The sequence below is a fragment of the Sander vitreus genome, chromosome 10 (genome assembly GCF_031162955.1).
Source record: "Sander vitreus isolate 19-12246 chromosome 10, sanVit1, whole genome shotgun sequence".
Classification (NCBI taxonomy): domain Eukaryota; kingdom Metazoa; phylum Chordata; class Actinopteri; order Perciformes; family Percidae; genus Sander; species Sander vitreus.
In genome coordinates, this window is record NC_135864.1 from 13,075,574 (window position 1) to 13,090,831 (window position 15,258).

General features: G+C 37.5%; 2 protein-coding genes across 2 annotated transcripts; one reads left to right on the forward strand and one right to left on the reverse strand.

Moving 5' to 3' along the window:
* Positions 1-2,504: 2,504 nt before the first annotated feature.
* On the forward strand, positions 2,505-5,420 carry urp1 (urotensin-related peptide 1). Its single transcript, XM_078261411.1, has 5 exons — positions 2,505-2,607; positions 2,995-3,123; positions 3,212-3,252; positions 3,733-3,838; positions 5,195-5,420. The coding sequence occupies exons 1-5, from the start codon at positions 2,505-2,507 to the stop codon at positions 5,224-5,226; spliced, it is 411 nt and encodes a 136-aa protein (XP_078117537.1). The 3' UTR covers positions 5,227-5,420.
* Positions 5,421-5,552: 132 nt separating this feature from the next.
* clic2 (chloride intracellular channel 2) lies at positions 5,553-11,351 on the reverse strand. The gene is made up of 6 exons (XM_078260301.1): positions 11,046-11,351; positions 9,047-9,156; positions 8,328-8,453; positions 8,112-8,212; positions 7,507-7,688; positions 5,553-6,070 (listed from the first exon to the last, which is right to left on the reverse strand). The coding sequence occupies exons 1-6, from the start codon at positions 11,097-11,099 to the stop codon at positions 5,909-5,911; spliced, it is 735 nt and encodes a 244-aa protein (XP_078116427.1). The 5' UTR covers positions 11,100-11,351; the 3' UTR covers positions 5,553-5,908.
* Positions 11,352-15,258: the final 3,907 nt, after the last annotated feature.

Here is a 15,258-nt window from a genome sequence, read left to right on the forward strand (position 1 = left end):
AGTGACCTTTCAGTTTGACAAAAAGCCATGCAGCCCTGCTGCCTCCTTCAGCAGCCGAAAACTCTTAACTTTGTTTTGATCTTTTATATTTTTTTTTTAGAAACAATTACTCTTGAGTTTTAAGCCTTTGTAAAAAAAAAAAAAGTGATTCATTAATTAAACACTCATTTTCACCCAAAGGACTCTCATCACAGTAATCTGCTATCACAGCTGCCTATTAGATGGCTTTTGTTTCCAAGGCATTTGTTTCAGATATCTATGGATATCTTGTAATAACTATCATAACCCTTAACTTTTAATCTAGCTCCATCATCAGGTCAACATTTTAAATTGTCCAATACTATGAACAAATATCTGCAAAACTAATGACATTCCCATTAGCTTCAACTGTAATTTGCTAATTAGCAAACGTAGCATTCTAACACGCTAAACTAGATGCGTTAGCATTTAGCTCAAAGCACAACTTGGCCTCTTAAACCCTTTTTCTAATCTTTATTCTTTACACTCTACTCTTCTTTCTCTACACTAGTCTTTTAGTACAGCCTTTTTTTTTTAAAGATTATTTTATTGAGGACAAATGCAAAATTGAATATGTGTACAGCACAACGTAAGGTTCACATTTGAAGCTTTTCTTTACTTATTATCCCGTTACCCATCCCTCCAACATCTTCCCTCTAACCCAACCCCCCTGGTTAATAATGCACAGTGTTCGGACTCTTACAGAAGTATAGAAATAGTCAACATAAGAGAAAAAGCAAGCAGAACTAATAGAAAAATAATACGATACGGTAAGTACGCAATTGTCAGTACAGAGGAAGAAAGAATCAATACAGATCAATAAATAGCACAGCCTTGACAAATAAACCTTTTCATCTTTGTTTTGCACACTCATTTTACTCTGTGCCAGTATTTTGGATTTAGCTGGGCCTATGTGCAAAGTTTGTAACTTATACATTGAAAGCAGCAGTGTACAATAAAACCTCCAGAAAAAATAAATAGGCATTTGCATATTGAATCAACTTGTGGAAATGAAAACACATACATCTATCTATAAATCGAGATATCTCTGTGCGTGTTGCCCCACACATGCGCAGTACTTCAGCGGGGGTGGGGAGTTGCTGAATCCCTAAAACATTCATTGATGGCTGTTCACCGGATACGGGTGTCTTGCCAAAAACTGATCATCAGCCAAAAACCCATTGCTGTCTACCCTACATGCAAATGATGAAATAGTGGACACGCTGAATTTTGAGCTGATTGAGCCACGCTGCAGCATGTGTAACAGGTTGGGGCTCTGTAACACGTTGTTTTGTTTCTATTCTGCATGCTACCACAATCACGTGTATTTCAACTGTTTGGCTTTCCATACAATGTGTGACTGTTACACGAAAAAAGTGGACACGTTGAATCTCTGCGAACGGCGACTGATTGAACCTGCAACATTGTGTTACATGTTGAGTTTTATAAAAAACAAATTACAAAAAACACACATTCACGATCACTTTACTTATGCTATATAAGCATAACACCATATCACACCGCCTGTGACCACACAGTGCAAGTTCTGCTTTCAAATGTTTAGTTAAAGTAAAAAGAGAGGCATTATCACTCAACACAATGTAGGCTACTTCAAGGTGGAGATTTTCAACCCCAATATAATGCTGGCTAGTTTAATGCATCATATTTTAATTGTGTATACTGTGAGTAGAATCTGAATCTGCAACGTTCTCTGACAGGTAAATGTATGTTTTCCTCTGAAGTACAAGTTCATAGTAAGTCAGTAGTAGGCCTACAGTTGCATAGGCTATTAATTGCATTGGGGGCCTTCTGTAAGTTATTTCGAAGTACAATGGTTCTGGAGAAAGCTGCAAGCAGAAACACAGGAGGCCAAGCCCATTCCAAACAGGAATGTTTTGAACATGCACGGCAATAGTAGAATAAGCTTTTAAAGCAGCCGTTATTATGTTATTATGCTATTATTCTATTATGCTACACAAACAATTAAAGCATGGCACAAGAACAAAGCATATGTGTTTGTATTTACCACAAAGATACGTATTTTCTTCATCAGACAGTCATAATGTAATGCTTCAGAAATGTTAGTCATTCAACACAAAATGACGTAGAAACCTGCAGTGACATATTTCGGTCAGCTGTGTAGGCTACCTGAGACATGAGCAATGATACGTTTGAACAGCCCATCACACAAAAATGGTGTCAGACATAAACCATCTGAGCTCTGACAGCCGCTGATTACTGTTGCAGAGTAAACATTTGTTAGGCCTCGCTGTACAAGCAGAGATAGGCTCTGGCTCAATTGACAGGGTCCCCTAAATTGTGTCCATGACGCCTGATCCATCGTGTCAAAACCATTAAAAAGGAGACTGGGTGTGATGATAATGTATTGATCAGGTTGTGATGGATGACCACTGAAGATATATAAGTGAAGTTCTTTGCCGAGCAGAGTTATAGTCCAGATCTGTCCATCCAAAGAGAGAGGCACCATGCTTTCTGTAGCTCTGTTTTACCTCGTAGCTGTGATTTGTTCTGCAAGACGGACACATGCTCTACCTCTGTACCCTGATGCCAACCTGGAGCCACAGGCAGGTAGGACTCTCTTGTTTTCTTTAATTTTAAGGAAAAAGTTGGACAGCTTTAGGTCAATTCGGCTTTTTAATTTTGACCTTTTGTCTTCAGCAACGCTGTTTGTGTGAGAAATTAGCTAAATTGGAATACACCTTAATGACGTAAAAGTGTATTCAAAAACATACAGAAACTAAACCAAACTGTTCATATTATTCCTAAATTTTCCTTTGAGATGAATACATTTCTATCTTAACTTTACTAAAATATTTAAATATCTTTTTCAGTTTTGCTCTTCAAGATGTGGTTACAATAAATCCCAAAGCACATTTTATAAGTTATTCTGTTAAACTCAGGAATATAATTGTCCCAATGACAGGATGATGAGAGGACATTGTTTTATCTCAACAGATTTCCTTCAGGAATTAGTGTTAGAGGTGGAGGATGGACCCAACACTGCTGAGGGAGAGCCGAGAGAGGTGAATAACCTGTATCCTCTATTGATGCAGCACAATGGAGGGAGAGACTCCTGGAATAAAGGTAAAAATAATACTAATATCGTGCAGATAAATCATTCACATATGGTCAACATAATGATTTTTTGACCTTCTACCTTTATGTTTTTAAGGGGCTAAAGATTCAGCACAACAAGATAAATTTGCTAACATGGTAAGGTACACGTCCTCTACCTGTAAGAAAGTAATAATATAGCACTAGATACTGTATAGCAGTTCAAATAAGTTAAAAGTGAAATGGCACAGAAAGACCATGTAATACTGAATTAGATTTTAGTAGGTTTAGATATGGGTGTAGGTGTAGATTTAAAGGAAGTCACAGAGCGAGATGAATTGCAACAGGGAAGCTAATGCAAATACTTCTCCTTTAGTTTTAAGTCTATATTGGAAAGTTTTGTTGCAGGATCTGAGATTGAGTGTAGATACATATGGGCACAAAAGCTCACAAACGTATGCTGGAATCAGACCACAGAGTGCTTTTTAAGTATTGCCCTAAAATCAATTCTAAAATCAATTTAATAAAAATGCCAGTTAAAATGGGGATTATGTTTTCAGATAAAGCTTTGGCTGTAGTGTACCACAGATGAATGTACAACATTTCATCCGCATCATGTTATTTCTTTCTTGTTTTGAGGTGGAGGACCTCAGAGAAGTCGTCTTGAAGCTGGCAGCGGCTGACAAGCTTCGCTCTCAGGGTTTTCTTAGATCAGAGCAGAACTTGCCAAAAACTAACAAAAGAGGTGAGTGACTCTTGTTTTTTTCTATCACGCACACACCACACCTGCTCTTTAAACACGGATATTATGTCTTAGCTGATGTTATTATAATGCTATGATCTAACAAAAAGGATGTTTAACTAGGGCTAGTTCCATTTAAAGTAGCACAGATCACTTTCACCTAAACAGCACCACAACATTCCGCTCAAGTCCAAGTACTCTGAAACTATTATATTTTACTAGATAGCCAGTACTAGTACTAACCCCACTATAGTGAAAGTAAGCAGTACTTTATTTTAAGTGCTCATGACAGATGCAATACATGTGATTTCAGATGTAGTGAAGTTTACTTCTTTAGTAAAACAAATACTGACTTTAAAAATATAGGATAACACTTTACTTTAAGCCCCCAATTTAGCATTAAACAGTTATAAAGATTTGATTATTGCTTTTTAACACATTGTAATGTAGTTGTAAGCAGATATAAGGACATTTGAAGACAAATAAAGGCATATTTTATATCATTACAACTGTGTGTTACTATATTGCCATCTGTTTATATATGAGCCTCCACTTAAGGAGTTATAGCTGGTGATAAACACATTAATAAACGGTTGTATCTGCTTATATCATAGTGTGTTATAAACCGTTAAAAACTAATTATTTATAAACTACTTCTAATCCTTAAAATGGGGGCATAAAGTAAAGTTTGACAAATTATAGTACAGCACAAGTACAAGTACACTAAAATGCTTTTTATGAGGAGTAAATAAATAATAATGTAATTATATATTTGAGCTGTTGCAAATTGAGCACCACAGCATATAGTCAGTTGAAGCCCAAAAATTACAAAATGTCTTTGAAGGACTTCTGTACAGCATATAACACTCTCTTTCCTTAGCCCCTTAAATCAGATAAGGAAAAACTTGACGAGATTAATTAATGGAAAATAACATGGAAAATAAAACACACTTGATGATAGTAAAAATAAGATGAAAGTTAAATACATAGAATGCATAACATAAGATGAAAAGTTAAACCTACTGAATAATAATAATAATAATAATAATAATAATAATAATAATAATAAAAATAACAAAAAAATAAAGTTGAAAATAATCAAATCAGTGCCTATTTTTTCAACATCAGTGGTGGAGGAAAACACTCTTCAATTGGCGCCTAGGTCTCTGAGGCTATACATAAATGGCCAGTAAATGACCAGTAATAAAATGGCAATATGGAGAAACAGCTTGACAGTATTTGGGAAATATTAAAATAAATAAGTGAAATAAGTTAAAGTGTTTGGAATGAAGAATGTGGATATATCAAATTTGACTTAAGCTTTGTACCTAACTTTTGCACTCTCTGATGCCCCGACAGCATGTTTCTGGAAATACTGTGTCACCAACTAGAGCCCAGCAGCTGCAGGACGTTTGGTGTGACTTCGGCATGGCCTGGGTGGCAACGCCTTCACCACTATCCATCATCATTTTTATTTTCATTTTCATTTTGCACCAATCAGTAGCCTATATTTACCTTCTATACCGGATCAACAGAAACTATATTTTTGAAGCTGTAAATTGTTTTGTTTTTGTGTCTGAAAATAAACTTGAATATCAGAAATGCCATTTGTGTGACCTGCTTTTGGTTGTGATATATTAAGGTAAATATGTTTATAATATTTAAAGAAGGGAGTATTATATCACTAGTCAGCACACAACAATCAAGATTATGACAATTGAATTTGATAATTGTTTTTATTAGTACGATAGTGAGAGGATTGAATTATCAACGTGGAAAATATCTATTTACACTATAAACAGAAAAATCAACAGTCAATTGCACATTTGGCCTTTTCAACGTGGCATAAAGAGATCTGTCTGAGTGACTATGAATAAACAGTCAATACATACAACCAATAAAACACTTAGCTTCAGCATGTCCCAAAGTCTTACTGCAACAGGTGAAGGTTTTTAAGGTGGAATAGTGTCTGATTCATGGCCACAGTTTACTCTTGTAGGTTGTAGCACCCTCTACAGATCACCATCTCCAAATGCATGCTTACACTGAGTAAAAAACGGGACATCAAAGGTTTTATTTCCTCTTGTTGACTACATTGAAGTAAGTCTTCTCGATTTCAATGTCAGCTGGACACGTCTGTTTGAACTCCTCTCTCTCGTAGGCGTTTTGAAGGTATCTCCACACGCCTGTGAACTCTGCAGGGATGTCAAAGTCGCAGTACTTCTTGGTAGCAACCTGAAATAAATGGGAAGGGTAGATTAAAATTACACTAGGTGCATAGAGATCATAGGTGACAGAAGTACTGTTGCGGCTGTAAGCAGTCCAACAAAGTGCTGCCGCGAGGGACTAAACACTGAGACACTTAAGTAAAAGTACAAATACAACCATGTGAAAATACTCTATGCTATACTGTTTAATGCTCTTTCCAACAGTGTAGCATATTTTATGCTAATTGTAGGTTTCTAAAATCCTAATCTGTGAAGTCTATAACTGTCATATAAATGTAGTGGATATAAAAATACATTTCTTTTTTCAACGCAGTGGAGTAAACGTATAAAGTAGTATACGACAATGAAATACTGAAGTAAACTGTAAAAATACTACTGAAAATAAAAGTATGTAAGTATTATCAGCAAAATGAACATAACGTATAGAAAGCAAAAGTATTCATTATGCAGAAAATTGGCCCTTGTAACTGATGTATTATTATAAATTACATTGGTACATTGCAGTCCAAGACACATTGATGTATTGACCATTTCTTATTTTTTCATGTAAACCCTGGACTCAGAGTGACTCATGTATGAGGCTGAATATGTGTAACGTACAAAGCATCTCTGTTCCCTGTACTATTCAAACTTTAGGGACAACGTGTCTCTGTGATATGATAATGCTTGACCCTGAAGTCTGAATAGTACAGAGTGGTTGTTACCATGTTCTCAATGTTGATGCGTCAGTGTGTAAGCAACATTTTACTGTTGTAGCTGGTGGAGGTGGAGCTAGTTTTAACCACTTTATACACAGTTCTGTAGTTTAGTCCAGTTGTTTCCAACCTAGGGGTCGGGCCCCTTCAAATGGTCACAAGATACATCTGAGGGGTCGTGAGATGATAAATGAGAGATAAATAAAGAGAAAACAAAGTTCTGATACACACTTTTTTATTTATTATTTTGACTTTCTCTAATTTCTTGCTTTTCTTTGGTGAAATATTGAAGAATTTTACCACTTTGGGCCTTGAACAGTTATTTAAATGAAACTATCTCAGCAGATTAGAGGAAAAATCCCTCTGTGGTGGAACTATTTAACAACTCATACACATCTGAAATGTTACAAGTTGCCCCAGACGCTATTTTTTTTTAAAGGAGTCACAATTGAAAACCACTGGTTTAATATTTATTAATGCATTGGATTTTATGAACGTATCATATGTTTTTATGTAAACTCTGAACATGAAAATAAGATGCAACCATAAAGCGGTCAAATAAATTAGTAGTGGAATAAAAAGGACAATATTTCCCTCTGAAATGTAGTGAATAGAAGTTTAAAGTAGCAGGAAATGCAACTACTCAAGTAAGTCAAGTAAGACACCTAAACAGCCAGGAAACAAAAAAAAACCTACACTATACCAGATATTGCCCCAAAATGAAAACACAACTGATGCTCTGTCTCACCACGATAACGTGCAGTTTGGGCAGCAGGTTGCAGTCAGCCAAGGTGAGGCGGTCCCCGTCCAGAAACTTCCTCTTGGAGATGGTGATGGTTTCTCTGGAGTTGTGGTCGATCTCCTCGGGGAGAGGCGAGATCAGGTAGTTGTCCAAGCGCTTGAACTCCCGCAGCAGGTTTTTCTCGTGGACTGGCGGGTCAAAAACACAGAGATATGTTGTGTTGTTTTTGTGTGGTGTAAATACCTACAGGTAAACTGTAAGGTAAAATCTAAATATACAGTAAGTACATTTACTCAAGTATTTTCAATTTTGAGGTACTTTTAAGCTGCGTTACGTGAGTGCTTCCATTTGATGCAATTTTATACATTTACTCCACTACATTTATTTAACATCTGTTGTTACTTGTTACTTTGTAGATTAACGTATTGTATACATAAGTTATGATGAGTTTATAAAAAACAATGGATTGCGATGGGTTAATCCCATCAAACTGAATATAAGTAAAAATCAGCTTCTGAAGCATTATATCTCACATCCATATAGGTGAGAATAAGTGAGAAAACATTATGAGCTGTTACATGTTTAATTCATTACAACAGCATCCAACTTACAGGCGTTATTGGGACTGTTCTTGATGAAAGCAGAGAACTTTGCAAAAATGTCAGCACCCACGTCAAAGGACTCTTTGTTTAGCGGGCTGAGATGAGGATACCTGTAGGAGTGAGAGAAGAAAGGAGAAGCCTGGGAGTAAACTTGTTTATTGAGAATAAGCCATCATCAAAATCACACCTTATTAATATTTGTGTAATGATTAAGCGCGACAATACCTGGGAGGGGCCAATGTTTGTTCAAGAAACTCCTCGATTTTGATGAAGTCTGTTTTGAGAGTGCCGTTGTAGAGGAGGAAAGGAGGGTTGGTCCCGGGGGCCAGGTCTTTGAGCTCAGCTGGCTTCCTGGAGAAAGAGGACGTAGAAAGATGAAGAGGAAGGAGGGCAAGGAGGGGGAAACATCTGACTTATAGGTGTATTCATTCAGTTCATTCAATCAGACTGTTATCAAGCACGTCCAAACTTAGAGCGTGTTGGTTATTGAGGCTGTCAGGACCAAATGTGGTTCTGTGGATTAATGATTTTAACATTGGCTGTTGGTTTAGTTAAAAAAACACAGCACTGGGAGTGGTCGGCTGTTTAAAAGGCATATGTGTGTGTGTGTGTGTGTGTGTGTGTGTGTGTGTTCTGAATCATTCAATTATCAGCATCCTTTCAAAGTTTCCTGATCTTATTTGCTCACCGGTAATGACCCAGAGAAATTAACACAATAAAGCTTCAATTAAAGAAGGGGTTTGTTTGACAGCGACAGAGAGCTCTTTGTACGCTCCTCCCTCTCACCTCGGTCAAACAGATTGAGCAATACATTTCATATTTCACATTTCTATTCATAAGTGAGGAATGGTTTGGATTGCTCTTAATTTCTCATGCTTGCTTAATAGAATTCTATTTGAAAGTACCCATGACCAGATGTTCAGGAAGTGTGGAGGGGTGCTTACTTCCTCATGTCGACCGTGGTCACCGTAAACTTGACTCCTTTCAGCCACAAAACCATGAAGAGCCGCTGACAGAAGGGACAGTTCCCCACGTTCTCACCATCATGTCCAGCCTGAAAAACACAAAAAGTAATATTCAGCTTTTTGACCACATGAGCCACAAATGTTGTTTTGCCAGTGAAGCAATCACAATATCTCTGTTCTCGTCTGCCGATAAACAAGTGATTTTGGAAGTGAAAGGCGAGTCTGGACAGTTTCCCCATGGAGGGAAATGTGTTGGAGTGGAAAACAACAGACACTAACATTTGATCTCCTCCGTCTCGATGTCAAAGGGAATAGTTTGACATATTGGGAAATTATTTGCTTTCTTGCTGGAAGTTAAATGAGAAGTTTGATACCATGGTCACGACTGAGTTGAGCTAGCAGCCTGTTAGCTTAGTTTAGCATGAAGCCTAAAAACAGAGGGAACAGCTAGCCTGGCTATGTTCAAAGGTAAGAAAATCTGCAGTGATTTCCTGGAGACTTATCTGTGCTCAACCAAGAAATAAATCTGCACATTACCCAACATAAAACCACTTAATGTGGTGTAATATTTGCTGAAACTGACCCCATGTTCGAGTAGAACTACATGAAGCAGGTAATAAAAAAGAAATCCGGCTCCTCTGGCACCACCGACAGCCTGTAGTGCGATCCACCGCTCCCTGTTCAGATGCACCAATCAGGGCCAGGGGGGTGTCAATCACCGCTCATGAACACACATTCATTCTCCCTTGTGGGGGGAGGGGCTTAGGAAACCGTTTTGGGATTTAGCAGAAAGGGGGGAGGGACTGAGAAGTTGTCGATGTTCAAATTTTTTGGCTAAGTCCTGGATCTTCGCAATCCTACCTAGAGCACCTATAATTAGTGAGTTTTAGAGGTGGCGGTCGGCAGTTTTTTTTAATTTTTAATTTTTGTTATCTTTGCACAGGGCCAGGCTAGGTGTTTCCCCTTGTTTCTTGTCTTTATGCTAAGCTAAGCATCTGCTGGCTTCGTACCCATACAGGGTCGTTTTCCATCCTCATATCGAAACCAGAGAATGTAACAGTCGTGGTTTTAAACATGTCGTTAACGTTGTGAAATGGTCACAGTTTGGTTACATTTAGGCACAAAAACTATCCAGTTACATTTAGAAAAATATCGTAGTTTGGGTTAAAATCATGTACATTTGTTAGTTTACTTCACTTCCAGTTAAGCACATGACGCAGAACATGACGTAGTTCTGTTTGTTCTGTAAAGTAAAAAAAACTGTTTACTTTCATTTTAAAGTTTGTTTGACACATGGACCAACCCAATCTGCCTCCTCCTTACGCTCGTAATTGCTGCTTGAACAAACAACTTATGGGAGAGGAAAGTCTTTTATATATCAGAAGATACACTGTCTCTGCATTTGCATTTGTGGAGAATGAAGAGGTCCTGTATGATAATGGTTGGCTATTAGGTAACAACATGAGGTGAGAAATTAGAAAAATTTATATTTGTTTATATAGCTTCTCGATATAGAGGACTATACATCTGAATGTGTGCGTGAGTAAAGTGGGTGTGCCTGGTTCTTGATGGGGGGCCAGTCTCCCTGCATGCTCTCAGCTCTGTCTGGGTGTGTGATGATAAGGTGGACTGTCTGTCAGAGTTCCCTGATAAAAAATGAGCTGTGACCCTCAGCAGGGATACAAACACTTCAGCATCTGTAGCACATGGTATCTGTAGATGGAGTTGTCCTCTGATTGTTTATACATTAACACAATGTACATCTCTGCCCTTTTACCATGCTGATAAGTGAGCAGCAAATCCTTTATCTTTTCCTCTAAAAGAGAGGATATAAAACAGGTAAACTAGGACACATTTCATGTAGAATTGAATAGTATGTTCTTCTGACAGTGAATTCAGGTGTAATTGACTTTCCCTCACATGTTGCAGCCAACTTCTTCTTACAAGTAGTTAGTGAAATTGAAAAGAAATTACTTACCTTAATGAACAACTCAATGCTTGGCTCCTTGTCAGAGTTCTGCCGAAGTGCCATGTTGTCCCAACAAAAGTTAAATAAGTTGAATTCACTTTCCTTTAGTTTTAATCCTTGCTCCAGTCAAAGCTTCTCCTGAAGTTCTTTGCACCCCAGAAATCCACCCACAGAGCTGGAGAGAAAGAAATCAGATAATACGGCCCTTGAACAAGTGCTGCTCTGGTTTCAAGTGTCTCTGCGGTTGTGGTTGTCAGGAGAAAGTGTAACACCTCTTGGCTGGTTAGGTTTTGTCTGAGGGCTCTTTGGAGGCTATCGCTCTGAACATACTTCACAAGTGGGGGGAGAGGGAGGATCCAGAGAAATGGGCGGGGTACTCCCTCTTATATACCCAAAGCCAGCTTAAAATAGTTTCCTCTGCTCATTGCAATACACAGGAACTGATAACAGCATATAACTCAAAAGACACAAATTCAGATGATTAATTTGGTCCACTCACATTCCAACACAGTTAGATATGGAGAGAATAATAGATTAGGAGCACTTTTCACATAAAGACTGTACTTGACACAAAGCACTCACTGTTCAGGCAAACAAAAGAGACACCTAATATAATTTTGAGGCAGAAAGTTGTTTTGTCAACACAGGAATGTAAGAAATACCTGAACAAACAGTTTAAAAGTTTCTTTGTGTGCGTTTGTAATTTTGATTAGGATTTATGGGTATATTTTGCTGCAATTATAAAGTAAAAATTATAAAATATGTCTTTGCTTCAGTGCTTTTTGACATACAAAAATCCACTTAATGCTCTCTTAAAATATAATTTATAGCTGAATAAAGAAGTCGAAGGTAGAACAGAGTCGATGGGATAAAGTAATTAAGTACATTTACTCAAATAAATAAGTACAATGATTAATGTACTTTACTTAGTTCCCCACATAATAGAAGGAAATACTTTTTGTTCCATTACATTTATTTGACAACTATAGATAGTAGTTACTTTAATACATTTTAAATATTAAGTCATTTTCATTTCATCTGCATATACAAATTATGCACATCCTTGTATGTATTATAATTTGTTCTACTTAAATTATTTTTCATACTTGTTGGTTTCTTTTTACCATCAAAGCAATTTCGTTGCTGCTTCATCTTGACCAGTTACAACAATAAAATGCTGGTTGAAGGTTAATGCAACCGTAATAATAATCCAATAACAGAAAAAAATAATAATTAACTAATTCTGCATAGTGATTACTTTTATTTGTCATCCTTTGAGTACATTTTACTGATAATACGTACATATTTTTACCAAGTAAAAGATTAAATGCAGGACTTCTACTTGTAATGGAGTAGTTTACACTGTATGCAATATCATATTGCATTGCTACTTTCAGTTAAAAAAGATCTGAATATTGCTACCACTGATTTTTGCTAATAGTATAATGTTTTCTACTTTATTGGAAAAGGTCAAGTTGGGTTTAGTCACCATTCTTTTCAAACAATGACGGGATATTTATTTCAGGGGTATTTTGAGTAATGCATCATGGTGACGGGAATCCCCTCAGTGTTTTGGGCATAAAACGAGAAAGGTTCATGTTACTTTTCATTACTGACTTGTTGTACATGAGTTGTTGAGGCGTGAAGAAAGTACGAAAAAAGCTTTGTGCTTTACAGCTTAAGGCATTTGATTTTTTCCCCCCCTCTTAATACAATAATTGTTCTGGTGGTAATTAGTAATGAATACTAATTAAAACTAATGAATATGGCAATTAACTTTCATCAGAGAGTTTGGGAGTAAAGGCTCAGCTCAGTATCTGTTTCTTGTAATGCTATCAACTACAGTAAATAGGGGAAGGGACATTTTTATGACAAAATCCCCACATTGTGGTTTTGACTTCCCTAAAGAAATAAGACCAACATCAGGGGCAGAATTATGCAATGCAGCACAAGGAATTCAAAACAGAAGATATGAGGCTCTGTACTCCACTTTGCTTTATGTGGCTCTGTGCCATGAAAAACAAACCCGTTAAATTGAAATTCCAAACAAATCCTGGAAATTTTATGAATAACACTTAACCATCACAGGAAATATAAAAGTGCCAGAGAAAGAGAAGAAAGCATCCTCCTTTGTCCTTTTAAATATCTACAAAGTCAGGGAGGTTATGGCCTGAGATTTCCCAAATGTCTGAAAGCTAATCTCCATTTCCACACATTGGTACCACCCATCCTTCAAGTAGACAGTTTAAAAAAATAATTAGTCTATTTATTGACACTTCCTGTGGGAGGTGAATGGAATTTTACTGGAGTATAAGGTGGGAGTGTCACTCTTACTTACGCCTTACTTGGCCTAGCCTCCATTATAATGTCCACTCCGCTGCTATGGAGGGAGTGTTTATTGGAGCTTGGGTGATAAATGTCTGAAGTGCCATTCAGATATTAACTGAAAAAAAAAAAATGCTGATAATGTCACAGTCATCACTGGTGAATGACCTCACATGTATTATGCAACAGTGTTTGGTTGGTATGACAACAGCCATCACACACAAGGGTTGTGTAAGAGAGGAATTTAAGGTTAAAATCACAGCTTTCATAGTAAACTGAAACCAACTGATTCTGGATATCCAGAGAGGACATTCAACAAGAGAGATTTCCTGAGTATTTCTGGAAGAAAATCGTCAATGACGATGGAAGAGAGCTACACATATCTCCACTGGACACACAGCAGCTGGAAGTGACCTCCTGGAAACAAGTGCCTTATCTCCATAAACAGGACGCTCACTGTTGATAACCCAGTCCAAGAGAATGAGTCTTGATTTTGCCAATATGCGCACACATGCACGCATGCACACAAACAAACACACACACACACACACACACACACACACACACACACACACACACACACACACACACACACACACACTCACCTGGATTGGGAGATTTATAAGCACAGCAGATAAAGCCATTCCCTTACACAGGGATATAACTTAACAAATTGCTTTGTGTAGCTGTTCTTATTGCATGATTGCAGCATCTGGTCCATACTAGGCATATCCATCCTGAGCCGGCAATATATTTTCTTTGAATTCTGCATGAAATTTCAATTTCAACACACACACATAAAGTCAAGACTACAGAAGAGCTCGGTAAGTTGGAAAATACACTTAAAATAGCAGCAGGGGGAAAATAGCTACTCCGGCTCTCTTCAATTTTTACATACATTACTACATTGGTGTGAATTGGACTTACAAAAATAAAATTTACAATAATTTGTAAATCACATGTGGTCCCCTGGTAATACTAGAACAGGGCTTAAGAGGTGTTGGTAGGCATATGTTTGAAGTTTGGAGATAAGGAAGGCTAACTGTTTCCCACTGCTTCAAGTCTTTACGCAAAGCTATAGCCTCCTAGCCAGTGTTGGTCATCTTACTTTAAAAAAGTAATTAGTTACAGTTACAAATTACTTCTCCCAAGAAGTAATTGAGTTAGTAACTCAGTTACCACATTGTAAAAGTAATTAGTTACTCAGCAAAGTAACTGTGACGTTATTTTTTATGTTCTATAACGCTATTACGTTCTATAACATCTTTAACGTCAAAGATGTTTATATTAACTGATTGAAGAATAAAAACACTATATACAGAAAAATCGAGCGTTGCTTGTTTTAACAGAGTGGCTCCTGGTGTTTAGTGGTGGTAGTCAGAGCGTGCAGTGAGACAGCGTGAGCAGGGCATCCGCCCACCCAGCCAATCATCATCGCATTTGCAACGGTGTCATCATCCCTCTCCAGGCAGCTGATGTGTAGCCAAAGCCTGACACCTCGCGCTTCATTCAAAAATTGTAGTAACGCGCCACTTTACATTCTCAGTAACGATAACGGCGTTGCAACGATGGGAAAAGTAATTAATTAGATTACTCCGTTACCGAAAAAATAACGCCGTTATACTTAAACGCCGTTACTCCCAACACTGCTCCTAGCTGCAGCTCCTGTGCTCCATACTGAAAGCGTAAACAGAGTTTACTAAAAAGAAAGGTTTTGAACGACTCACTTTAGCAGTTTGTTTTTCCGCCCGCCGCCATCTCGGCTTTTTAGTAAACTCTGTGTACACAAACAATTTTCTCAATGCTCGAGTTCATGTGTAGAGCCCCTGGTGATACTTTGAGCAAAGGTTCATGTTGTGTCGAGCCTTCTTAGTGTTTTAAAAATAGTGATTTTGAT

Bases quoted from the DNA above. Each gene is read 5' to 3' on its own strand.
- urp1 (XM_078261411.1), top strand. From the start codon at position 2,505: ATGCTTTCTGTAGCTCTGTTTTACCTCGTAGCTGTGATTTGTTCTGCA. The intron at 2,608-2,994 runs GTAGGACTCTCT...TTATCTCAACAG, and splicing joins CAACCTGGAGCCACAGGCAG to ATTTCCTTCAGGAATTAGTG. The intron at 3,839-5,194 runs GTGAGTGACTCT...ATGCCCCGACAG, and splicing joins GCCAAAAACTAACAAAAGAG to CATGTTTCTGGAAATACTGT.
- clic2 (XM_078260301.1), bottom strand. From the start codon at position 11,099: ATGGCACTTCGGCAGAACTCTGACAAGGAGCCAAGCATTGAGTTGTTC. The intron at 9,157-11,045 runs GTAAGTAATTTC...TGTGTTTTTCAG, and splicing joins GCATTGAGTTGTTCATTAAG to GCTGGACATGATGGTGAGAA. The intron at 8,213-8,327 runs GTATTGTCGCGC...TCACTCCTACAG, and splicing joins CAAACATTGGCCCCTCCCAG to GTATCCTCATCTCAGCCCGC.